The sequence below is a fragment of the Hippocampus comes genome, unplaced genomic scaffold (assembly GCF_001891065.2).
Source record: "Hippocampus comes isolate QL1 unplaced genomic scaffold, H_comes_QL1_v1.1 scaffold186, whole genome shotgun sequence".
Lineage (NCBI taxonomy): Eukaryota > Metazoa > Chordata > Actinopteri > Syngnathiformes > Syngnathidae > Hippocampus > Hippocampus comes.
Genome location: NW_017806236.1, coordinates 1,353,415 through 1,379,282, shown reverse-complemented (window position 1 = coordinate 1,379,282; position 25,868 = coordinate 1,353,415). Strand labels below are relative to the sequence as shown.

The following is a 25,868-nucleotide window of genomic DNA, read 5'->3' as shown; positions in this document are numbered from 1 at the left end:
AGTTCCTTCAAGGCCTAACAGTCACTAGAAATTACTACCTTGTCAGTTTGTGCTGCTATACGCTCTTCCATTGCTTTGTCAGTCTGAGTTTCCCTGTTTAATGTGTGTGTGTGTGTGGGGGGGGGGGGGAGGGAGGGGTTTCACATTCCCCTTTGGCCATTTGGTCATCAGCCACTTTCGCTCCGGGCCTCTTGTATTTCACGTCTAACATTTCAACTCCCATCATCATGTGATGCTGCTTAATGCTAACGTTTTGGAGCTACTATTTCTCATGTTGACATGATTCAAATAAAAGAAGTACACAATCAGTAACGTGCTTATCAATGAATGACACGGGAGCCGGTATTAAACTGTGACTAAAATATCTGTGCAACGAACTTTAGATTCAGATTTTGTTCTGTGTTTATTAGGACCATTAGAGAAACATTCAAAAATAGATTTGTTTTATTCCAAATACTTGAATTTAGGGCGGCAGTGGGATAAACACTACTCTTGTCGGTGGTCTAATAAATCTGTAAAAGCACTGCAAGTATTTAACGGCAGTGTTTCCTCATTCGAACTGTTGGATGAAATAGTTGCTGGCTTATTGCATCATTCACCACTGAACAGTTGTTTTTTTTTTGTTGTTGTTGCTCATCTGCAATTAACTTCACTGAAATAGTTCATTAGTGATCACTATAAAAAGACATTTTCAGGGAAATGGTTGTTTTGTCTGTTATAAACCTTGGCTGTGAAATATCAAATGTCTTTTTTCATGTTTTTCTTCATTCTGCCCTTTCGGTTTGTTACAGTAAATGGTGATATAGAAGTATAATTTATTCCGGTTTGCATTTAAGAGTGAGTAAAAATAGGGTGGGTATGGGACGACTTTCAATGCAATGTAATAGTTCAAGAGTTTAAACAAGATCTTGGGTGTGTTCATAGTGTTTACCATGTGTTGGCAGTGCCATGCAAACCGAAGGGAAGATGTATTTTTGGGGTGTAGGCATATCCTCCTGCATGTTGCAATTGCACCGAATAAGTGCTGATAGGAGCAAAGTCATTCAAGTTGTTCTATCGTGAGGGAGGGGAGCCTCATGCCTGAACCAAAGTGCATCACCAGGCACCGTTTTACCCACACTCATGAATCAGGAGAACTCAAATGGTGAAAAACAGAAAGAGCAATTTTATATCATGTGTTCGTCTGAATCCAGTCACCTCACAGGGTATCTTACGTAGTAGGTAAAAAGTACATTCTCGATGCCGATTGACGGTTGGCAACATTTTGCTGAGAAAAGTTTACATCAGCAAAACATGGCAAAATGGGCAAAGGAGCAACACCTGGCATGCAATTGAGCATGACTGCCCAAACTGCATTGACAAAAATTGGAAACACGATGCCACCAGAAATACCCGGCTTGCGTTCGGTTTTGTTACAGCATTATAAAGCAAATTCAAGTTTTAAATAGATCTCTGATTGATTTTGTTTCTTTTTAAATCTGATGCTGAATTTAGTCAGGATGCTGAATAGAGGCACCACTAATCGGCCTGGTTGATAATCGGTATATCCCTTGTGTGGCAGCTATATATACAGAATATTGCTCGAAGGAAAAGACAAACCTGCTGGTTACTTAGTTACAAGGCCCTAAGCCAGGGCATTATGCCAATTATTATTCTATGACTGACAGTTCTTCGCCTGGCCATATTCTGCATTTTTTTTTTAACACCTCAAGACAAATATTAACAGACGGATGTAGCCAATGAATCCCGGCAGAAAAATCTGATGCCAACATATGAGACTGAGCAGGAGGGCACTGAAGTTTAATTCGTCCTAAAAATAGATCAAAATCTCAAAATGGCTCTCGCCAAGGAAATAAATGAAAGTAATTGGTGCAGGAGACAAATGCAACCTTTCCCGTAATTAGAGCTCAAGCTCCTCATGCATGAACATCAGACAAACAGTGTAGGCAAAGATTTGCTGCCGGCTAAGGTTTGTTCCCTCATTTGTTGCTGTATAAACTCTGCCGAACCCTCATGGCATTTTGGGGACTCGGTAAAAAACCTGATTAGCAAGCTGTGTCATCCCACTCACATTGACCAAGTAGCAGCTCATTGGGAGATACAGAGTATGGCAAAAATCAAAGCCAAATGAGCCACTTGAATGGAGCCCTCTAATCTGAACACAAATAGGATGTATCATATATTTCATCTGAATACTATTCAAGGCCGTATCGGGAAACTGTATTCCTTCATAACTCAAACCAAATTAGCTTTAGCTGTTCACTAATGGAGCCATTTCAGTACACTGATCTTTTTCTAAAGGGTCAGGAAGGGCGCCTGAGAAAAGGCTGAGATGTCTACTGTCGACATCAAAGGTGTCTTCTAATACTCTCGGAGACTCAACACTCTATTTAAGCCGTCTAGAGTGCAAGGTGTAAAAGCAAATTATGCACATGAAAATGAAACCAGCTCATTTGAATTACAAGTTGCCTATTCATTAACCATGTCGTCGTTTGTTTTACGGATGGGTCATGTGTCGTGTATACAGTAATCCCTCGCCATAACATGTTTCATCTTTTACGGCTTTGTTGTTTCACAGGTTTTTTTTTTTTTTTTTTTTTTGGTGCAGTTTATTTTTTATTCATTTATTTATTTACAGTGCATTGTGTTCTGCATCCTGATTGGCTAAGGCGCTGTAGAGTGATGTCAACAGTCTCCGCGCCGCATCGCTTTAGTTTGCCAAATTTTTTCCGGGACAAAAATCCACAATATCGAAGAAACATTCGGTACAGTACAGTCAAACCTCAGTTTTCGAACGTCTCTCTTCTCAGCCAAATCGGTTTTCAACCAGAAAATTTGAGATTTTCACGCCTCGGATTACGACCGAAAACCGGTTTGCGACCAAACTGAGCAAATCCGATCTTCCTTATGTTAGGAAGTGACGCTTCCTCGTGTAGCTTTCATTGTGAACAGCCGTGTTTGTTGTGATTTACGCAAATCGTACTGTTTTTATGTTATTTCTGCATAGTGTATTAGCCCGTAATCGTGGGCAAATCAAATAGTTTCGGAGTTTGAACAAATCGCTTTTCGAACAGCCTTCTGAAACGAATTATGGTCAAAAACGGAGGTATTTGACTGTATTTCTAAGAACTGTCAAGTTAGTCTTTGGTTTCATTCAATACAGTGTTGTATTGTATTGCACAATAATTGTAAAAAAATAAAGATGACTACTCCATGGATTTCGCAGGTTCTTTTTGAAACATAACCCCCGAGATAAACCAGGGATTACTATAATACAAACATTTCAACCCTCTGTGAATTTATTTTGTATCGTTATACAGATTGTGTGTGAGAACCCACACATTCAAACAACCAATGATAAAGAAATCATCTGGGAAGCTTGTGTTGCTTGATATCACAGTGTTTGAGACTCATCAGGCAATGAGTGGGCATTTGAAGATTTGGAGTGGGATGCTTTGCTCCCGAAGAAACCGATGCATCTTGACAAACTTAATTTAGTTGTTTGTTTATGCTTCTCTTGATTGGTTGTTGCCCATTTTCTGCTTTCTAAGATGAGGACATTTCAAAGACGATTTGCACAGTCCTCTTGACCAGAATTAATCGAATTCTCTTGTCTGGCACCCGATGATTTGGCGCAAGTATGAAAAACGATTTTTCTCTTGTAATTTTTTTTTTCTCCCCCCATAAGGTTTCTGTCTGTTTATACATCCTCTCATGATCAGTGTTTAGTTTTTGAAGATATCATTACAGTACTGTATATGCAAATGGTCTTTTCCTCACTTTGGTCGAGGTCAATCCTGGTCTCATCGGTCCAAAAAAACTTTATTGCAAAGCGTCTGTGGGTCATATCGGTACTACTTAGCAAAATCCTATCTGGCCACCACATCAGTCATAAAACCATAATAGTTGTACGTCTTTTGTGAAGCATCAGATCTTGGAATGACATGCATTTATGAACTACAGACAGATATTGCCTGATTTTTGCCGATTTTAAAAGAGCTAATCATGGCCGATTCTCATGTACTCTTAACTACAGTATTTGCTTATCTGCTTATCCTCAAGTGGGTGGCTTTAAATGTTGCTGACTTGTCAAATCCTCCCGGTGGGTTATTTGAATTTTTAAATACAAGCATTTGTTCAGCGTGTGTGTACATTCATTCTTTACTCCTCTTCTTTGAGAAATACAGAAGGCTCAACCTAAATTGGTTGAAATAAACTTCATGTTATTGAGGAGAATTTTTTTTTAAGAATGGATTTTTGACCTTTGCCAAGCCGTGAAAGCCCACGTGTCGGCATTATTTCTGACGCAGAGTCAACCCTGAAATTAGTTCTGCTCGTCATCCAGGAGAGGCTGCTTAGCAACAAAGTAGTTCAGCGAGCAAGGCGACCTCCTCTGTGTAACTAATATAGTTTTGGAGCAGATACAGTTGAAATGAAATATTATCTGTACTAGCCACAGAGTCCAAAAGTCTTCTCTTAGTTGACTTTACTGTCTTTTATGAATGACTTGATCAGTAAAATATGTCATTTTATGGCCAGCGCTGTTTGGAGGTTATAGGATGTGTGCAACAGAAAATGGTCTCACTTGCTTTTTCGCTCACCCAAGGACATGAACAGAAAGGAAATGTCCCTTCCGTAAGATATTTCTCACAAAATCTTGAAAAAAAAAAACTTATAGAAGTGGTTAACACAAAAGATAATCCTCTTCAAAATGAGTTTACTTGTACTTTTTATATCCATGTATTAGAATGAAACGTAATGTATTATTCGACTCATTAACTTTGCCTTACACTTGTTTAACTTTTAATACCATTGCCGATACTTAACGAATTGCACACACAGTTGCTAAGTATCGAATTGTAGAAACTCGACATGAATTCAATATACTGTAATCCACCGTGCCTGCTGTGTAATCCTTGGTTTGTGGTAGCCTGAGAAAGGCAAAACCTCTCCTTCAATATACTGGCGGTCTTGAGCGATGGGATTGGTTGTATAGGATTCTTGTCACCTAATTTGTCATTAAAGCCTACCTAATTAGTTTCCGCTCAGTTATCACGGACAACAAGCCTTTGACATCTGCTATCTCGAGATGTCTTTGACTCTTATTTTCACAACCTAAATTTTCTTTACTGATGCCACGGCTAAACACCAACCCCAAAATTTGAAAAATGTCTTGCACAGCTTGGGAATTTGTTGCACTGCTGGCGGTTTTACTAACAAGCAGAAGAAGTTGAATCTGTGACTACAAGAGCAAGGTTTGGGCCTTGCACCCCGGACGAGGAGGGGGTTATGTTGTGACAATTGCTACAGTTTCCAGCGCCTTACCGATGATGAGGATCACAGAAGAATTAGTCTGAGTGTCTTTTGAAAAGACCACCTCAACTTTGTACTTGTGCTTGAAAAGCGTGGCACAACACGCTCATTGGACTTTGTGCGTCAAACCACCGGAGGAGGTTTGCCAGGTGTCAAGTGTCACAGAACATCTGGCATGTTTTTTACGTGTGGAAGACATGCCACTTTAGTATTAGTCAACCTCTAAAATTATTGGAAGGATCGCCGTTATGTTTTTGATTTTGTGGCCAGGAACAGGGTTCCCGTGGGTCCTTAAAGTTAATAAAAATCCATAAAAAAGAAGTTGCAAAAGTATGTTCTTAATTGTCCTTAATTTTCAGGGAAAGCTTATAAAATCAATAAAAATCCTCAGCAATTTATTTTTATTCGAAAATAAATTGAAGTTTTATATTCTCTAAATTAAATTTTTTCTTAGTGTACTTTATTTGAGAATGAATTAAAGTTTTGCTCATTAACACAGGTAGGAAAATGAAAATTTGACATACAGTATGTCAAATAAAGGGTTAGCTTTGGCAGCAATGATTTGAACACCAGCTCAGTGATATGTGGCTTTCTGTTCAGCCTGCATATTGCTGATCGGGCATTAAATCCACCGTGAATCCCCTGTTGAATGGAGAAAAGGTCCTTAAAAATGGCTAAATTAGCCCTCAAAAGTCCTTAAAAGGCCCATAAATAAAAAGCAAGTGGAAGAGTGGGAACCCTGAGTAAGCATTTTGTCAGTAAGCTCTGGTGAGTGCCTACGGAGAGCAAGACATTCTCCTAAAAATGTCAAAATATTGGGGCCAATTATCCTAATATTTGCAGCAGTTGAGGTTGGCATAAGTAGATATTTACATAAACTCCGAAGATTGAGTGCAGTTTTATGACATTGAGCGATGTGAAGCTTGTTTACATTAAGCATCTCGGTGATGCAGTGGGAAGTAGGAGGTTTGACTGGCTCTTATGTCTGCTATCATCTAATCAAACTGTGTCCAACGTCTTTGAACAAAATGCAACCAATTTTTTAAACTGTGTAGGTACTGATATTTCTGCGCTTTTCAGATCGCTCGTTGCTCAACGTTTGACCTGACCTTGTCGCTGGCCTTTTTTTTTTTTTGTCATCCTCCTACCCCTCTAAGAGTTGGAAGCAGGATTTTATTATTTTTTTCTCCTCTTAGCTGCAGAACCTGGCATTCTCACATTGTTCAAGTCTGCAACTATCATCAAAAGTGAACTTGCGCAGTTTCCGTGTCAATAAAATGCCAGGATTTGCACACATACTTCATTCTAAGTCTCATGGCTCAGAAGAATAAGGTGCGTTCCTATTGTGCATTGTTATTAACAGAAAAAAAATACACATGTAGTCCTAATACATATTGTATGGCTGTGATATAAAAAAGCATGTCGGAGCAAAACAGATGAACAATTTGTGTCAGCTTTGTTGCTATGCAAAGAACTCAGGACCTGATTGTTTATTTTCTTTCAGCATTGGCTAGATTCCCTGCTGTGCTGTGTTGTGATGTACTTTTATCTTTTTGCTCGGATGAGAAATTTCAACTCCTGCCTATGTGTCTGTCGGCACTGCTTTTTTACATCCTTTTTTTTTTTTACTGTTTCAACCATGTCACAAAATCTCCAGCGAATCTCGCACCATCACTGACAGCTCCTAATGAACCAACGTGTGCGCCATGTCACGGTTTATAAAATAAATCTCAGCATTGTCATGACACGAGAGCAAACCCAACTTTTCAAATCCACGTCTCTCAAAATTATCTGAAAACGCAAATAAGCTGTTCAATGAGACCACAGTTGAAGTTTACAGTAAATTAAACACACATTAAAGAATGACACACATTGTGCATAGAATACAAAATATGCTTTGATTTTAGAACATCGCTCGCCGCTAATGTGAAAGTCAATGTAATAGCACATGGAAATGCTAACGAAAAATTAGCATTGACTTTGGCAATGCTATTTATTTAGCACACTAACTCTCTGGAAACACATACAGACAGGTAAAATAACACTGCTGTACTCAAAGGCATAAATTATTCAAAATCAGGAAAAAAAAAGTCATATTAATAGACTTCAATTGCAATGTTCTTCAGTTCTCACTCCAAGTGTGTACTTCATCTCTTCTCCATCAGCCTGACATGGGTAGGAGTGCTGTCTTAATTATGGCAATACTTGACGAGGCCATATGGCATTTTTAGAGCAAAATAGACCAGCAAACAAGTCAAAAATGAACAGTCTAGCGAACAACATGTAATATGTCACAGGGATTACGTGAACTGGTCACAAATACAAAAACAATACAGCGCCGTACAGGGTATGTCATTAATTGTGATAGTGTGATTTTTTTTTTTTTTTTTCCTCCGTGACTCAGATGCCGTTGATATTTGCACTGCTCATGCTGATACACACTGCCTCATGGAATGAAGGAAAATGAATTTTCAATGGCATATTGCTTTCAGAATGAAAATGAAGAGGCTTGAATTTTACATATTTATAAGGTGATTTTATACTTCACAAAGAAGTGTTCAACGTGCAGGGATGAAACGGCATGAGGCTATGATAGTTTTGAGTGGTTGAGTTTTAGGAGTTGAATAAATTACTTGAGTTTTAAAATCAATGATTCCTCGTTTTGTTATTTGTGTTTTCACTCTCATTCCAAATAATCGTAATTATTATTTTGTTGCATAATCGTCCAGCCTTCGTGATCAGCTTGTGAAGATTGGTGAAATCCTTCGCAGTCCATGTAAACATTGTTCACCCTCTCATGCGCCCTGTAACCGGAGAACATGATGTCCACTGCAGTAACCGCTGTCCCTGAAAGGGTTAAACACCAAATGCAGTACTCTCTGAAACCCGGGTTGGAGCTTTTCTTGGATTTGTCTTGCACAGGTGATGGTGACATCAGATACCTGATTACTCTCCCATACCGTAGCGACAATCCACACCCCACTCTTGAATTCAGCCAATCTTCTTAATAGTTTTAAAGTCATTAAACTGCATTTCATCACACTTCCTCTTCTTGGCTCGCGACTGTTGCAATTACACAAGCATTGTTTGAGACGGCGCGCTTTTTGTTCTTCATTTCGAAACCAATCAACTCCTCGTTCACGTTTCTGCTAGGATTTATAGTGACGTTGCTGATGTTTGTCAACATATTCATCAAAGTCGTCATTCCTCCTCCGACCTCAGAAATAATTTAAGTGACTGTCAGCTCCTTGTAATAGATTTCCGCCGATGTTATTATTCAAGCCGTAGCCTTGTCTTGGTCCCAGCTTTCCTTTGTCTTGATTTGCCTTCCACAGGCTTGCTCCAAATGTGCCCTTTTATGCAGTCTCCTCCTGCCACCCTTACCACAGAAGAGTGGTTAGTACCCCAGTATAGAATGATGAAAAGTCTGACCATATTTTTTTTGCACTTCACATTATCTTCCCTGAAAATGCTAAGCTTTTACTGAGTCAAACTGATGCTGATGTCCGTTTTTTTGTTGTTTGTTTGTTTTCCGCAGCCGTTGAGTTGACAACTGGGATGTGACAAGCACCTGTATTCACCGTTGGCACGCAATCACATGTCAACCATTGATGTAATGCAAACAATCATTGTCACATTGTCTGTTTTAATGTAGAGCACTCAAGTAATCACCATGAGAATATTCGTAATTACAATGGGTGAGACGTTCGACAAGGGAGCAAATTCTCTTTGTGTTATTAACTGATGGGCTAATTCGATGCTAACTGCTCTCATAAGAGCAAACGGTTTTAATCTTTTTTTTTTTTTTAAATTTAAATCCCACCACAATTATCTGTTATGGTAAGCGAGGGGATTCGGTCTATGGACAAAACTGCACACGTGGATCCTTTCTGTTTTAGAGAGCACCATTCATAGGGATAGGGGTTGTACAGACTAGTTGACTCGGCCACTTCACAGTGACCTTTTCGAGTGGTGTCAGTTGGTTGATAATCATGCGTTCCTGGCTTGAGAAACAGTCTGAACTGCTTGCAGCAACCAAGTGCAAAGTGGGCAGAATGAGATTCGTCAGTCATTAAAATGCTCTATTTTAGAATGCACAGTTTTTGGAATGGACAAACTGCAAAAGGGGTGGTGGGGTAGACTTGAGCGAGATTTTGAATGATTTTTTTTTTCCTGATGTTTGCGATCTCTGGAGTGTGATCTGAGCTTGAATCCTTGAGTTAAAAAAATATGAGGAGCATAATGAGGTAGGTTTTTAAATCAACGGTTTCGACTTACAGTATGTGAGTGTGGTTTTCATCAATTTAATGTCTTATATGTAAGATTTAAGCGGAATTCAGAAAAGGTCAAGAGTGAGAATGTGATGATTTTGTCACTAGATTCATAAAAGGACGGTGATGTGGTGATGGGCAAGCCTGATAATCTTGATGTGGCCGTTGAAACTGACTGAAGAGACTGACAGTGTCGTACAGAGGGTGACAAAAAAAATGGCAGCTATTGTACCGCATGCATTGGCATATATTTTTTGAGTCTTTCTATGGCCTTTCTATGTTTTTCAAATAATCAGAATTGTTTTTATTTAATCTGAAAGTGTATTACAACCCCAACTGGCTTCATATTATTAAATTGACTCATGCTTTTTAAACTGTGTATGATTTAATTAGGTGTAGCATTTCATGTGATTTAATGTTGTATTTACTCTAACTGTGAGCATTCTGGATGGGGCGCGGGGGGATCCCTCCAACTGTGTTTCCTTCTCAAGCTTTTTTTCCTTGCCTGGATATGGCGTTTTCGAACCATGGGATGTTGTCAAATTAGATGCACTTTATCCATGGACTGTGGGCCTTTGATGCTGAATTGAATATGGATATTTCATTAGACTATATTATTCGTGATGTCCTAATCACACTCAAGTGACACTCGAGTCCGAGTCTTTGGTTTTCAAGATCTGCCGATTCAGTTCTGATCCGATGCTTTAGTCGTACATTAATAAAAGAAAAATAAAAAGTATGCAGACAAATGGCCACAAATTAATATCGAAATATAGATACAGACTATTATATACAGAATATAAATCTGTGTTTGTGTTATGTGTAAATATACATTTCTTGAATGCTTTGTTGTGATGTTTTTCAGATTCGTGTATCAGATTTTGTGATTTAAGTAACATGAAAGTAAAATTCAAAATTTAATTGATGATGCCTGGTTGCTGCCGAGTCCACCAGGAGGACTGCGAAGGACTCCACAATGCAAACTTACCATCTTTTTTTTTTTAAATATATTATTTATTGTATTTTCTTTGCATTGAAAATTGTACATATAGCCTGAATACACCCTACAGCGAGGTGGTCTGACTTCCCTTTGCCTTTTATAGTCGCACGCCCTCAAGCGAAGTCATATAAATTTTCATGAACTCGACACGCGTAGTTGTACTGACATCATTGTTGACTGAATGTAAATTTATCATCATGCAGGCCCCAGAACTAAGCGTTGTAAAACTATCTATATACAGAGATGGAAGTGATGTTAGGATACACTCTAATAGTGAGTGGAGTGACTTGACCTACAGTCCGCCGATGCTCCTGCTGTTGTGCTCCACAGGGACAGCTTCTTCCTTTCATTATCTTGAAGTTACACCACTCTGAAGCTTTAGTCGTCTCTGTAGAAACGAGGAATGAAATCACGAGCAGTAGTTGTTACACGTGGCTATGGAAGGCGTACGTCATATGTCACTCAAAAATGTACGTCTTGGCTGTGTGTTGGAATTATGTTAAGAAGAACTGCACGGTGGGCTTTATATTCTTCACAGTTGGTATGCCTCAGAAGCTAAGGAGATCGTGTGGATCCTTGGCGACTGTGTCTTATTTTTGGGTGTCATTTTAAATTGACACTTTTTTTTAAATTGCATCTAATTTCACTTACAAGGGTCTCTTGGGGAGTTCACACATTTCCAACAGTTCTTACTATGTTTAGCCATTTTGCCGTTTCACCAACACATGCTCTGCCAGAAAATCCAGCAAAGGAATGGAGACGCTGTTGTCTCTTGTACACTTATTGGACTAATAGCGCATTTACTTTATGCATGTATATTTGTACGTCTGTACACTGTATATGCAAATATGTAGCTCGGTAGGTAGGTGGATGTAACGTTGGAACAACACATGTAAACAGGCAACATAAACAATAAATGATTGCAGCCGCTTACTAAGTTGTGACGTGTGAACGCATCCGATGTCTATAGGATGTATTATTTATGACTTTTTTTTTTTTAATCGGTTTCTGAAGGAAGATGATAGTTTCTCTGGAATTCTGGTTTGCTCCCACCTCCTCATTTCATTATGAAAACACAATCTGTCTCCAGTTGAATGAACACCAATATAATCATCTTAGTCCATCTTGAAATATTCCGGATGCTATCGAGAATAATGCCAGTGGAGTCATCAGTGGCTCTCAACAGAGGCCTCCTCATCAAAGCTACGGTAGTTGTAATCATGACAGGTGTTTTCTGCGATGGAAAGTTGATTGGACCGTGGGCAGTTGCTAAGCAACTGTGTCAGTGCTACATTGGCAAGTCAAGAAGCAGTGTTAGGGAGATTCATAGGGGGACCCGTGCAGGAGTATTTGAGCATATGGAAGAATGTGTAGTTTAGCACTCAATCCAAAACTTGGCCATGAAGCACTTCATTCCTTCCAGGGGTCACGTCTATTTTCGTATATATTGCAACTATTGGAAATAGGCTGGCTCATGCTGCGCCACAAAACCAAGTCAATGAGTCCTGACGCTGTAAAGATTTTAGTGCTTGGTACAAATGGGGGAGGTTCTCCACGATTACTTTCCACTTTCCTCTGTGAACTGTTTATTTGTTTTCTTTATGCCCCGATAAAGCAAGACATTGTTGTGAAATGTTATCTTTACCCTGGGTTGGTACAGCAGATTAGTTAATTGTAAAACGCATTAAAAAAATTGGTTAAAAAAATTCAGACTGGCAACCAACCGGTACAGGGCGTGTACCTTGCCTCGCACCCACTCAGTCAGAAGAGGCTCCAGCTCATTCATGACAGGATTAAGTGTCAGAACATGTATTTTGGCTCCCTTTTGGCTCATATGATTTAGTCATTCAGAGAGCTTGCCCACATGCAACCCCACTCTCATTGATCTCTGAATCTGTATGTCAGGAAGGAATCCACAGTTGTCAAGCCGTTCCATGTGTGGTGACAGTACACGGACAAATGGAGATTGCTCATTGTCCATCTTCTGAGCACACCCACACCACTTTTGTTTCTTCATGTGTGTGTGTGTGTGTGTGTGTGTGTGTGTGTGTGTGTAAAACACACACCACAGTTTTTAGTTTCATAAAAACTGGATCTTTAATTTTCTTTATTTTTCAAACATCGAAGTTTTTCAGTAAATGCTCGAGTCTGACTCCTGCAGGCATTTGCCCTGTTTGGCTGCCATCGAATCGAATGCTGGACAGGCTGTTCCATCGAGCATGTGTGCTCTGAAGAGGTTATCATTATTGAGGCAATGATGATGTGTCTTGTTTTGAAGATTGCTTGTCCATGTTGTGTCGTCAGGCAACGGTCATTAGCGCTAATCACTTGGCCCTCTGCAATTAGACTGTGACCGTTCCTATTTGTATGCATTGACAAACCTATAATTAATGTACAAGATGCATTTGAAGCCTTTGGGCCTGATTTACTAAAGGTTTGTGCAGTATGTCCAAAAGCGTGTGCAAGCTTGAATTGGATTGCACCTGTCAAATGGGCAACATTGCCACACAGTTCATTGACCTCAGTTTGGCAGCAGTACTACAAGCAAATGAATGAGTGAGTGAACATGCAATTTGGTGCCCGACATCTTCGTAGCTGATCCCAAGTTAAATAGATGACATCCACGTGCCGCTGATATTTTGTCCGAGTGAACAGCATGCAGTTTACCGCCTTCCCATTATTATAAGAGTATGAAACATTTTGCATCCTTAGATAATGGCAACTGCTTTTTTAGAAAAAATTATAGAGATGTCCGGTGGAGTAATGTTTTTTGTTTTGTTTTTTTTCATTCATGCTCTCTGCTATACTAAATAGAGTAAAATCAGCAAAGCGTGGATCATTGATTTGAGTCATTTTTTTTCTTTGCATTCTAATGAGAGTTTAGATTAATCATGTTAAGGTTTGCCAATTCTATTCTGTGATAAAAGTGAGAGTATCTCTCTCTATATATATTTTTTCCTCAAGATTGTCTTCTGTTTTCTGTCTAGACGTGTGGATCATGGCTTCTAAACCCCACCCTCCTCTGATGAAGAAGCACAGTCAGACCGATTTGATAAGCCGCTTGAAAAGCCGGAAGATTCTTGGAGTTGGAGGAGAAGATGACGATGGGGAAGTTCACCGATCAAAGGTCAGATTAAATTCCAGTCTTGTGGCCTCTGCAAAAGGCAAATTGTAGCTGGTGTAAGAAATGTGAAGCACATAGTTCAACATTATCTGAATGGTTATTTTTAGAGCAATGCATATAAGATTGTGGATCGCCGGACCAATCTACTAATTGGCTCATTAGTTGTACCAGTCTCCTGTTTTCTGCATTTGCTGCTTATGCGGACAGTCAATCTAGATCCCACATTCCCATGAACCCCCGTAGCTCTCATGAGCAATGCTTAACTCCTCTGGAAGATAGAAGACTTGGATGGATTCCGATAAAGCTTCACACGTGCATATAGACAGTGAATGCATATCCAAAATATTCATTTTCCAAAACACAAGCTGGCCGAGAAAGAGTGATTCGAGATTCCCATCAGTTTGCTATTGTAGAAGAATGATGACAATGAAAACACAGTAAGGAGCATCCGGAACATGAGGAGACTAAATCAGATATCTTCAACGTACATTCCCTTACACGTACCTGTAGCTGAATGTTGGACGCAGAGAGGGTCATTTGACAGAGGGAGGATCTGTTCATGCTTGATGATCCATGCTTATTGAATGAGTCTTGTGGTCGGTGTTATGGGGTGTATTGACTGCATGGTAATCCAGCATCAGTCACACTTAAGCCACTGTGGTTTATGTAAGTAAATTGTGTTAATTCCCCGTTTAAGTCAAACATTCACCCCGGTTTCGAATTTTAATTGTGGTTCATCATGTGAAGCGATGAGTAAGAAAATGGGAATGGGAAGTTTGTTCCTTGCCAAGGCTCGCTCTCGAAAGGAAATATCTGCATCTCTGAATTCATGTGGGTTTGTAAACAAAGGAGGGAAGTGCTTCTCTTGTGCCTCACTTGCCGCCTCTTCCTGCTGAGGTAGGAATACTATTGCTATTACGAAACGTTACATTGAAGCATTCGATTTATGCTCTGACGTAGTGGCTGTGTTTCACTGGCAGCTTCTGAACACAACGGCCGCTCTTTCGACGTTCTGACAGCATGAGACAGGACCTTTACACACGCCTACCACTTGATAAACTGTCAAAATCCAGAACAGCCTCGCAACAAGATTCCGTTTCACCTGGAGATTTGTCGTTCTCTGTTTACTGCCCGTTTCGGACAGAGTGATGAATGAGGTGAAAACAGGACACAGCAGCTGTGATGAAGCATCGCTCCTCAAATGCCACTTTAGTTCTTCATTTCCTGTTTCTCCCTTGTGCACTATCCCCCTCAAGTCAACCCCTTTGCCTTCGGTTGCTGCCCAGCTTGCTTTGGGTAGTTTTTCAAGGCACGTTTAATTCAGGTGTTTTCGGTCAAAGAGTCCCTTGGAACAACAAGAAGGCATATTCCCAAAGTCACGTGATCCCAGCTGGCACAGATGGATTGATCTTGTATGGTCTATGCGGAAGTGTGCAATATAGCGATAGAACGCATGTGGTGGGGCAAAATAAAAATGTCTACCGCACAATACGATGAGAAGAAAACCTTTATTTGTCTCACAGTGGAGAAATTCCCAATTTACAGCAGCAAAATTATGAAAGAGATTCAACACTATATCGTTTGTTTTGATGTGTTTGGTCATTGGGTTGACTCTGTTGCTAAACTAAAATAGCTTCCAAAAGGGTAACACAACCTTTCCATTATTTTGTACATAATTGTTCACTACAGCCAAAATTTTGTTTTCTATGTAAAATTAGTTTTATACAGAAAGAAAAAATGGAGACAGGTGATTTTATGTAATTACAAGGGAACATGTGACACAGATTTGGATGTCATAATACAATACAATTTATTTCTGTAAGCTGCAGTAGCATCTGTATAGAATTCGATTCAGCCTTATATTCCACCTTAGTTTTTTCCGAAAATCCTCACTGTGTTTATGCTTGCGTTACAACGTAACATTACTAATATAAACATGCTGCTTGTCTAACTGGGTAAAATATTGAGGGGTAAATTTTCTGAAAGCCCCTTTTTTCCCCATTCTTCTTTAGATCAGTCAGATCGCTTTTGTTCGGGGTTGAGTCGAGTGAAAAATGATTTTGTAATTGATGGCAATTTTCTTGTAATCACTCCCAGCTGGAAAAGGGTTCATCCTTCTGACTTGCTGCTTTTCATGCCCCAGTGTATTTTTTTTTTTTATTATCCTGATGTTGTGACCACAACACAAGAGCAGTTTGTGGTGAGAAGAAATAATAATAATAATAATAATAATACATTTTATTTATAAGCGCCTTTCAAGACACCCAAGGACACTTTACAATAACAAAAAACACAGAACAATGCGGGTTGAGCAGCGGCAGCCAAAACGCGCCAGCGTTCACTCAACCCGGAAGTCAGAAAGAAAGCACTCCTGCTGGGGATTCAAGGCTTTGGGCAAAGCAATTGTACTTCACAACCAATCAAGGGTTGCTCTCATTATTTCAGGCTTGAGGGTCTTTTCATGCAACGAATCAGTGTCGTCTTTTTACATTTTTGGACCAATGTTGACCAATTTTCCGAATCTCCTGACCGGTTCTCTGATGACTTCATTGGGAAAACAAGAAGCAAAAAAAAAAAAAAAATCATCTATTCATACATTTTGCTGCAGATATGACCTGACAATTGCCAGTGAGCATTGAGTTTAATGAAATGCTGCCTTGTTTGTGACTCCACGGCCATAGTAATTTTATTTAATTTTTAACCTGCCATAGCACCTTTCAGTGTTTAGCAATATAAATTAAGCACTGTTTGGTACAGTGTTGCCTAGATTAAGTTAATTTGCAGCAAACATTTTTTTTCTCCTGCGATTCACGAGGCTGGTGCTTACTCATCCGTAATTCACAAGCTGATGATGTTATGACACATCCCCTCTTAATCTTCAGGCTCTGATTAAGGAGCTGAAGACATTTATCGTCGCTAATTAACATCATTAAGACCACTTTCTGTCACTGTCACTCAGCCCGACTCTGATTTTGTCTTCTTGTTTTGTAAAAGTGTTTATTTATGGGCGCTGAAGAGTAGGCGTGGGCGACAACACCTCCAAGGAGGGCACTTACTTAAATTATTTGCTCCTCAATGAATATCTATCATTTAGATATCAAGTTCTCAAAGTTTCCCTCATACTGTAATTACTAATTGTCCAAACTCGTTTCTTCCCTCTTCCATGTTGCTTTACAGATCAGTCAGATGCTGGGAAATGAGATGAAGTTTGCAGTTCGAGAGCCAATCGGTCTGAGGTGAGATTTCACCTCCTTGGTTACTCAGCCGCGACTGTGTTCACACAGTGCACGCTGCATCACTCCCAGGAAAGTTCAAGATGTGTCAACACTGTTAAAAACATATTAAGCGCGGTTTAAAGCGATGCCTTTTATGTGTCCCCCCCTCAAGGATGTGGTTGCTAACCTCAGCAGTGGGTTTCACTGTGATCGCCGCAATGGTAAGTGCTACGGAAATTACCGAATCAGCATGCTGTGCAAATTGTGTCCATCCCTCATTATGTCATGTGCGGCTATGAATGAATCGTCAGTTTTTCATTTGTGTGCGCTTAAAGCGTCTTGAGAAACAGTTCAGTCTTTTGTCCGATTTATTGCTTCCATGTTCAATATGGTCAGTGTTCATGGCTTCTAGCTCCCAAACGGCACACATGCGGCACAGTGGCTGTATTTTAGGGACATTTGCGGGGACAATGTTGCTGTGTCGAAATAACGACGTGTCTGTCATCGTTTTCCGACACAGGCCTTGGTGTTTCCCAACCATCTCTATGAGGTTGTTTTTGAGGAGGAACTCTCTACAACCAGCCTCTCGGTTCGCCTTTATGGAGGAGCGCTACTCAGTAAGTCATGGTCCAAAGGTGCAAAAAAGATAAATGCAAACAGCTTTCCAGCTCAGTGATGGACAGCTGTGCTTATAAATGGAGACATGATGTTTTAATGCTTATTCCTTGACAAGTTCTCAACACTGCACTGGGTTTCTTGTGACGTGGAGTCATAACTCCATCCAAGCAATAATAATGGAGGCTACAGTTGGATGAAAACCATCCCTGAGGGGTAATGGTTGAGGCTTTCTATTATTTTTTTTCTCCAATTTTGTTCATTGTGTCTTGAATGTATTACAGGGGCATGAAAAGGTTCCAGGAATTGTTTAGGAACAGCTTCTGCATCCTCATACATCATTTCTTCTGGCAGGATGATTTAGGCTGGTGTACATGAACCAACATTCCTATTTTCATGGTGTGAAGTTTTGAACTGCATCGCCTGGAAGCCTGCTTATACTTTAAATCGGATGTTGTTTTGTTTTGTTGTTTTCCTCATTTGACTTTAAGCATTGCAATCAACATTGGACAAGCCATGTGGTGGGGTATTTATGGCTTTTCTGCTTTGCCGCTTCCTTCGACCAAAAAAAAAAAAAAAAACAAACAAAAAAAATCTAGTGTGGCAATGGATAACATTTACTAAAAAAGCTGTAATAAAAGCCTTTCAGGCAAATCGGTGAGTCAATCATTTTGTGATTACAGGGTTAGTGCTGTCTTAGTGAGAGCGTGACCCGTAAAAAATAGATTGCGCGGGCTAACCTTGATGTGAAACATTAGCGCAAACATTTGAGAAATGAGTGTCATAAAAATTTGAGCAGAAGAATTGGTGACTGTGGCATTGACTTTACGTTTTCTGATGCTTTATGCAGTATGACTCCTTTCATGAACTTCAAAGTAGACATTAAAAACCTTATTAATTGTATTCATCCATAAATTTGATGTCCGGCATGAGTCATTCCTCCCTGAACTGAAGCGCCTTTTGTTCACATACACGGTTAGCTGGCGCGGTTGCAACATGCCATTACATAGTTATCCCTACACACCGAAAATGCAGCTTCTCTTCGGATGGTGCCCTGGCATGGCCCAGAGAGTGCCATGAGTGTGCGTAAGTCTCGTAAAAAGAGGCAAAAGTGTGAGGAGGGTTGGAAAAAGGGAAGGAGAAAAAAAACATTTGACAGCCAGCGTGTGGTTTGGAGGCTTTGGGCTGGCGTGACCGCTTTCGAGTGCCTCGTTGCCAGCTCTGTGACCGTGGAGAAGCCCTGCCGTGTGACGGCCTGGTAGGTTATATACGAGACAGACGGAGGCTTTTAACTGTTTCAGTATATTTTCATGGCTCAAATGTGTAGTTACTGTATGTGTAGGCAGAAGAAAGACGCTAGATCAGTGGTTCTTAACCTGGGTTCAATCGAACCCGAAGGGTTCGGTGAATCGGTCTCAGGGGTTCGACGGAGCCTCTGCCATGGAAGGTACACACACCCAACTCAACCTGTCAATTAGGTGTGACACGCCCACTTGGCCATCACTGGCTGCAGATGATCACATTACATTGCTTGTCCAGTCAGTGCTGCGGGAAATTTAGTTCGCTCAGTAGTCACCATGCGATTGTCATAAAGTACGTCATACAATTTAAAAAACATACTTATGGCATGTAATTTTATTTACTCTTTTCTGTTTTTCATAAATGTATTTTTTTTAATGTCTTGAATTTGTAAAAAAATCTAATTGTTATTTTTCACTCATGAAGGGTTCGTTGAACGTGCATATGAACCAGTTGGGTTCGGTACCTTTGACAAGGTTAAGAACCACTGCGCTAGATGAACTAACATCCATTTTCAGGTCGTACAAGTGGTATTTTGTTGATTTTCATCATTTTAAATGAAAATAGATTTTCACTGTTCAAATTTGGCATGGTTGCTAACAACAATCTTCTTTCTGGTGTGTCAGATCTAGAAGGTGTTTAAATGTTCATTTTCACTTAAAATTTAAAAACTTAACTCACTGTGAAAATATCTCACTATTGACACAATTGTTAAATTTTGTATTTTGTATTTCAAAATGTTGAATCAAGTACAGTAGTCCATTTTTTTCTTGTTTTTCATTTTTTATTTGAACCTTCGTAGCGATGTCACATTTGAACCAAGCAACAAAAAGAACCTGTTTGATAGTGAACATGCGGTCGAGTACAAAGGACCGATTAAATGTGGCAGTGCAAGCAGCAGAAGATGTGACTGAACAAGCTAACATGGGCAAGAAAGGACCGTCTTTTCCTTCATTGTTAAATGTCAACAGGCCTTTGGGGATTATCAAAGTCTGGGGGGTGGGTGGGGGTGATTTCTTCCTCGATAAGAAGCAGCAAAGAGGTTGAAGGGTTGAAGGATGGGGTCTGATCAAGCCAAAGCAGCCACTATCTGGCAGCGAGACGATGCTGCCCATCAGCCCTCCCACCTTTAAGCCCCCTCCCTGCTCGTTCCCACAGCATGTCTGTGTGCAGCATGGGACTGACATGCAGGGAAATGAACTGGAAGAATGACAGGGAAGAACATGGAATGGAACACAGGCTATGATCAGAATCAACCTGTCAATGCATTTCACTGACTCAATACACCAGTTATATCGTCATGTGTCCACAATGTCACAGTTAACTATCAGGTGTTGTTAACGGCCACAATTAAATGGGTAGGGATATTTTTGTTTTGTTTATTCTAATGCCCTGAATCTAATCATTTTGCCCACGATCGGCTGTCTCTGCAGGTTTGGCCCTCATCATGTGGAATGGCCTCTACACAGCGGAGAAGATCATCATCCAGTGGACTCTGCTTAGTGAAGCTTGCTACTTTGGAGTGCAGTTTCTTGGTATTCACCCCATCTCCCCACGCAACATTCTCTTGACCAGTTCCAGTAGTTTGTATTTAAATAGGTCAGCAGGTCCTTTAAATCTCAAGTTTTCATTCTAGCACAGCAGTATTCACATTCATGTGCAGGAACTGCCCTCTAGTGTTTACTGTCTAGAGTTACAACCTAAAATTTTCACAGCTTCAGCTAGATCTATGAGGCGGTTTTAAACTCACTTGAAACTATTTTGGGTATCACTGACATTCAGGCATTCCATGAGAAACAAAACTTTACTTTTTTTTTTTCTTCAAGCTTTTCAACTGTACTGACAATGGCATTGCATAAATCTCCAAAATCAAGGTTCAGGCTGGAATGGAAAAGGGAACTCAGGACTTTCAAAGGTTGCTGCCGCCCCCTATTAATAATCGTGTGATTCTTTGCGGTTTCAGTGACATCCATCACCTTGGTAGAGATCGGCATGCTGCCCAACGCTGCCATATTGCTGCTTCTCAGCAGAGTCCTCTTCCTGGCGGTCACCATGGCTTACTACTACCACCTGGGCCGCAAGCCAAAGAAGATTTGAGCTCATGTGCGCGCGATGGGGATACAAGGAGTGGACAGCTGAGCACAGATCACATAAGACGTGGTTGCAAGGTTTGGATTGTTATTAGAAATGGAGCTTGTAGCTTTATCTGATCCCAGTGAGATGCAGATGTGGGACATAGTTTAGTATTACACCCAAATTGTCAACAAATGACCACATAAGACATTTCTCCTTCCTATAGGTGTGAGGTCAGAACCTCATAACACAATTTCCTCCGGAGCGCTGTTATTGTTAAAAAATACCAACAAAAAAAAAAAGACGCCTTGTATTTGTATTGTATTCTTGTCACCTTAAGATCACTCTGTTTTTAATGTAACTTGAGGATATTTCCAAATTTACAGTTTACCGTTATTCCATAAGAAGTTGCATCTTGACACTGCCTCCTAACTCCGTTCAAGGACCAATCGTTTGTACTGGAGTGTTTTGTTCTGTTTATTCAAAGTGTGTGTTTGCTGAAGCGCTTCGAGCATCACCGGTGCTCACTCAAATTCAAATACAGGCCAAGTCTTCTCTGTTGACTTTCATAAATAGCACAGTTGTGAACTGAACCGAGGCGGCATTGTATTTGCGACGGTGTTCAACAAGGAAGCAAAGTGATTCTTTTTGTATTTACTCAATGTGACCAAATTGAAGACTAAATGTTGTGCGCAGTGTGTTCACACCAGTAATGATCTTTTTCATCATGCAAGGCAGGATAAGCATGGAGGATTTGGCCTTTAGTGTTGAACTGCCATCACAAGCAGTCCTTGTTGTAGAGCAAACAAAACTGCTTTGGGTTCCCATGAGTAGTGTAGCACAGTTTTTATATCACGCCGTATGCGTAGCCTTGCCTTAAAACTATTTAAAACTGTCACCAACACTGCATCTTTACCCTTGTATTGGGTGTCTATGTAAATACCAGTACGTGTGGTGGTGTTGTGAAGTGGACCGGGAAATGTTTAGTATTCGGTAGAGCTAAGGTTTCTCTCAAGTGTAATTTTGTACTTATTGAAGCAACTTCTGTCAATAAACGTCATGCATGTAATAATCCTGCAGTGCAGAAATAGTTGAGGTAGAGTAGCAACCAATGAACCAAATAGATGAATGTGTTCGCAGAGGTGGAGGTGAACATGTAAAAAAAAAACAACACATTTTGATTTGTGCTTCATAACGGGTACTTGCCAATTTTACTCCTCCATTCAGTACAATTCTACCTCCCTGTTATTTGCCATCATTCCAGTTCAGTTCAGGTTTTTATTCTGAACTTGTGCTTTTCCACACCTTGGGCTCTGTCAAGGGAACGTTCTAAAATTCAACTGGGGGGGAAAAAAAGCATAAATTGGTAAATATACACAGGGCCTCCTTCAAAGGTGGTCCCTCGGTCCCGCCCCAGAAGGGAGTTGTCCTGAGGTCTGAGTGATTGCGGGTTTGCAGTTGCATGTTCAGTATTAAGCACACACGTGCTTGTTACTTTGGTGAGTCTTAACTCCAGATAGGGACTACATGGGTGAGGTCTGCTTTGCTCCTTGAAAGTAGTAATTATCTCTTACCAATGTTTAATTAGATACACTTCTCCCCAGCAACAGTGTGCTGAATCTTACTAGTCTGTCCTTACTAGCATGCTAATTAAGGGGTTGAGGAAAAAAAAAAGTCATTTCATTTCCGGCTATACTAAAGGTCTCAAATCATCAGACTTGAAATGTTCAAAGGTCTGTGAAGTGCAGCATTTGAGGGCAGATGGCCTTTTTTTTTTTTTAAAGCTAAGGTCAGAAGTAGGCTAACTTAAAGGCTGTTCTATCCTTGGAGTTTTCTGACATTACTCCCAAGAATGTTAGTCACTTGAGTTGAGTGGGAGATGAACATAAATTGTTTCAGTCTGATAGAAGTTCTGACCTACAGTGCATTGCTCTTCTCTGAATTTCTTCCCAGGTCAAACAGTTTCAGCTTGTAGCATTGTTTTTTTTTTCTGTATATACTGTTTTGTGAATCTTGTACCTCAGATTGAATTGTTGGTTTGAAATAAAGAACCTATTGTTTATTATCGACTTCCAAATTCATGTCTTTGCTTGTGTTTTGTGGCGCACCAAAATGAAACTCATACATCATTTTAACATCTTAAAACCGATTTTTAAAATGTGAGACTCCACATCAGACAAGGAAAAAGTTTGCAAGTTTGTGCTTGCTGCTCTTATCAGGGGTTCATACAGTCAGAAAAAAAAATCTGGAAAAGGTATTGAAATTGACATGCATCCAGTTAATTATTGAAAAATAAACTTTTCGAAACAATATGGAGAAGAGATGGAAATATGTGGATAATGTTTAGAATGAGTAAAATTGTTTAACGTGCCATTAAAATTTTAATTGGCACAGAAGTGCAACACCATGTTATGTTGAAAAGGGAAACACGCAAAAACATATTTTTGCAAGAATATGTGAATATTATTTCATGTGCCAGCACTACTCAAAACATGGTACCCGGATTAGTACTATGCTTGTGGAATGAAAATTAAATTGACTCATCGAAGGAACAGCGCCATTTGGGAGGAAACATAGACTGAGACCGAAATGGACGAAGAGACACCACGAATAACGGTGCTCATTTAGTACCCATCGAAATTTTAAAAAAGGGTTTCAGCTGCCGTTACAGGCTACAATAAGAGGAAAGTTTGTTTAAAAAAAAGGTATGACAACAATGGATCTATCAGAGCTGCACAAATGTCAGGGTGTCATCATCAAAGGTGATTCATTCATTTTGGCCAATTAAACGGTCTTAAAAGCAGTCCTCATTTGGTAACAACTCATCTTCCTGTGTTGTACTTAATATGAAATTGAATCCCCCTAAATGTTCACAGTTGTTTTGGTTGTAGTAGCCAGCAGCAAATGTGAGCTACATTTAAATATCCTAAATTTGATAGCTGACAGCCTTGTGCTTGAGTGCCTCCCACACAAAGCCGTCCTGTCCATCAATGATCGCAACAGCGCGCCCAGTTCTCACACTTCTCCACGAAGAAACCACACAGCTGTTTTGTAATTTAACCTTTTCCATGTTTTAACACGAACATACCAACATGCCTTGGAAATGACCTTTTCCCAGGATTTTAAAGCCAATACTAACACATTTCTTTGCGATTTTCGCATCTCTCTTACCTCACGGGGGTGAAAAGACGCAATTGTATGGCAGAGGAAATGTGTGTGGTGGCGGGCGTTGTTTATAGGCAGAAAGCCCCCACGTATCAGTGAATATGCATTCCCACCATACTTGCCGCTAACCTACAGAGACCTGCTTCATTTCTTCGATACACTGTAACAAACATGCTACTTACAGGTCATTCAAGTGTAAAATCCATACATGAATATGTGTAATTCTTCATAAATTATTTAGTTGACCTGGATTTTTTTCAATTGAATTCCACACAGGGTGAGCAAGAACACATTTGAAAAAAAAATTAGCCTATCACGCAGGACAGTGACTTGCCATGTTGAGCTAACTGATGAAGACGTGATTAGCAAGCTCAGCAAAAAAAACGTCATTTAGAAATTACAAAAAAAAGGCCTGCTGGTCTTTCCTGATTTGAATGCCAGCAAATTCCTTGACTTTGTGCTCTGCAAAATTTTGGATGACGGTTTATTGGTTGAAGGTGTCTTGCTGACCGTGCAAATTAGCTGCCAATCGATGAGCGGTAGCGGTTCGCTCTTGCACCGACAGGTTTTTTTTTTTAGCATAATTAGCATGCTTGGTGGGAAAATGCTGGCTGATGTAATCCTTTGAACCCGCAAGTGTTTCTTGGCAAATAAACCATGTTAGCGAAAAAGTTTTTTGTTGTTCATTGCTCATTAACTCACCCAGTGCCAAAGACATATGTATAGGTCAATTTGAATGTTCTAAACATTCAGAGGTGTTTTGATGTCAGTTACGTTTTTTTCACGGAAAGAGATGAACGTAGGTTGGACGCAGCTCCTGTTTGAATATAGAGCTTAGGTATAATTTTAATTGGGCACAATCACCAGTAGATGGCAGTAATTTACCATATTAGATATTGATCAGTCATTGTCGACTTTACTTAACTTTGGCCCACTCTTTGCTGTGGCTGGGTGCAAAGATGTTGCGGAGCAGCCTGGTGTCATCACTCGCACTTAACGCACCACTTGATGGGACATCAGGTATTGCATGTGTGCCATCAGTGGCTAAGTAGGAAAGATTGTCAACTGGACCATTTCAATATTGCATACATGTCTCCGGTATCCCTGACCCCCTTGTGGAGTAAGCTATGTTACTAACTATGCGTTTGCTCTGTCTGCTATTGTGATGGATGGAATGAAGTCATAATTATATTGATTTGATTCGAGCAATTGTGTCGCAATTTCATCGATAACTCCTTCAAACAACAGCAAAGTGTATGCAGAAAAAGTGGTTAAGATTGCACGACTGTCTGTGTCTTATGTTGTATTATTTTGTCATTTTCAGTTAACTGTTCTTTTGATGGTGGCGCGGGCACCCGCAGCAGCTCCTCACTCTCCTGTGGTTGAGAGGAACGAAATTTCATCTATTCTGTATGTTGCACATAGAGCACATTTGACAATAAAGTTGACTTGAACTTGAATCATTGGTAGGCGATAATAGAAACATTTGGCCTGCAGGCTGTAGTTTGCAACAACGCAAACATATATAAACTTTACAAGTTCTCCAAAAAGCTGGGTAGTGTTTTAGCACTTTGGAGAAAGGTAAAAAAAAAAAAAATTAAAAAGAACTCCCCGTCGGGGAATCGAACCCCGGTCTTCCGCGTGACAGGCGGAGATACTGTCCACTATACTAACGAGGAAGGTGTAAGAACTCCTACAAAAAGCTTTTTTATTTTGGTATACTTTTTGAGAACTTTTTTAGTATTAATTTAATTTAACCTAGTTATTTACATAATCTCGGTGAATCTAAATAA

General features: G+C 40.0%; 1 protein-coding gene and 1 non-coding gene across 4 annotated transcripts in view; one reads left to right on the top strand and one right to left on the bottom strand.

The window, feature by feature from the left end:
* LOC109507634 (tumor protein p53-inducible protein 11) overlaps positions 1–22,987 on the top strand; it is a 30,617-nt gene extending 7,630 nt beyond the window's left edge. For 2 of the 3 annotated variants that reach the window (XM_019857232.1, XM_019857233.1), the window contains 6 exons: positions 13,572–13,711; positions 16,886–16,944; positions 17,096–17,144; positions 17,444–17,540; positions 20,271–20,372; positions 20,801–22,987. In XM_019857232.1, coding sequence (XP_019712791.1) covers positions 13,572–13,711; positions 16,886–16,944; positions 17,096–17,144; positions 17,444–17,540; positions 20,271–20,372; positions 20,801–20,934 — 581 coding nt within the window. In that variant the 3' untranslated portion in view covers positions 20,935–22,987. Of the gene's footprint in view, positions 1–8,648; positions 8,710–13,571; positions 13,712–16,885; positions 16,945–17,095; positions 17,145–17,443; positions 17,541–20,270; positions 20,373–20,800 lie in introns of all 3 variants that reach the window. The other variant, XM_019857234.1, reaches the window with a different exon arrangement.
* A 2,695-nt stretch (positions 22,988–25,682) lies between these two features.
* On the bottom strand, positions 25,683–25,754 carry trnad-guc (transfer RNA aspartic acid (anticodon GUC)). The gene has a single exon. It is a non-coding gene; the product is annotated as a tRNA-Asp (tRNA).
* Between the last annotated feature and the right edge of the window lie 114 nt (positions 25,755–25,868).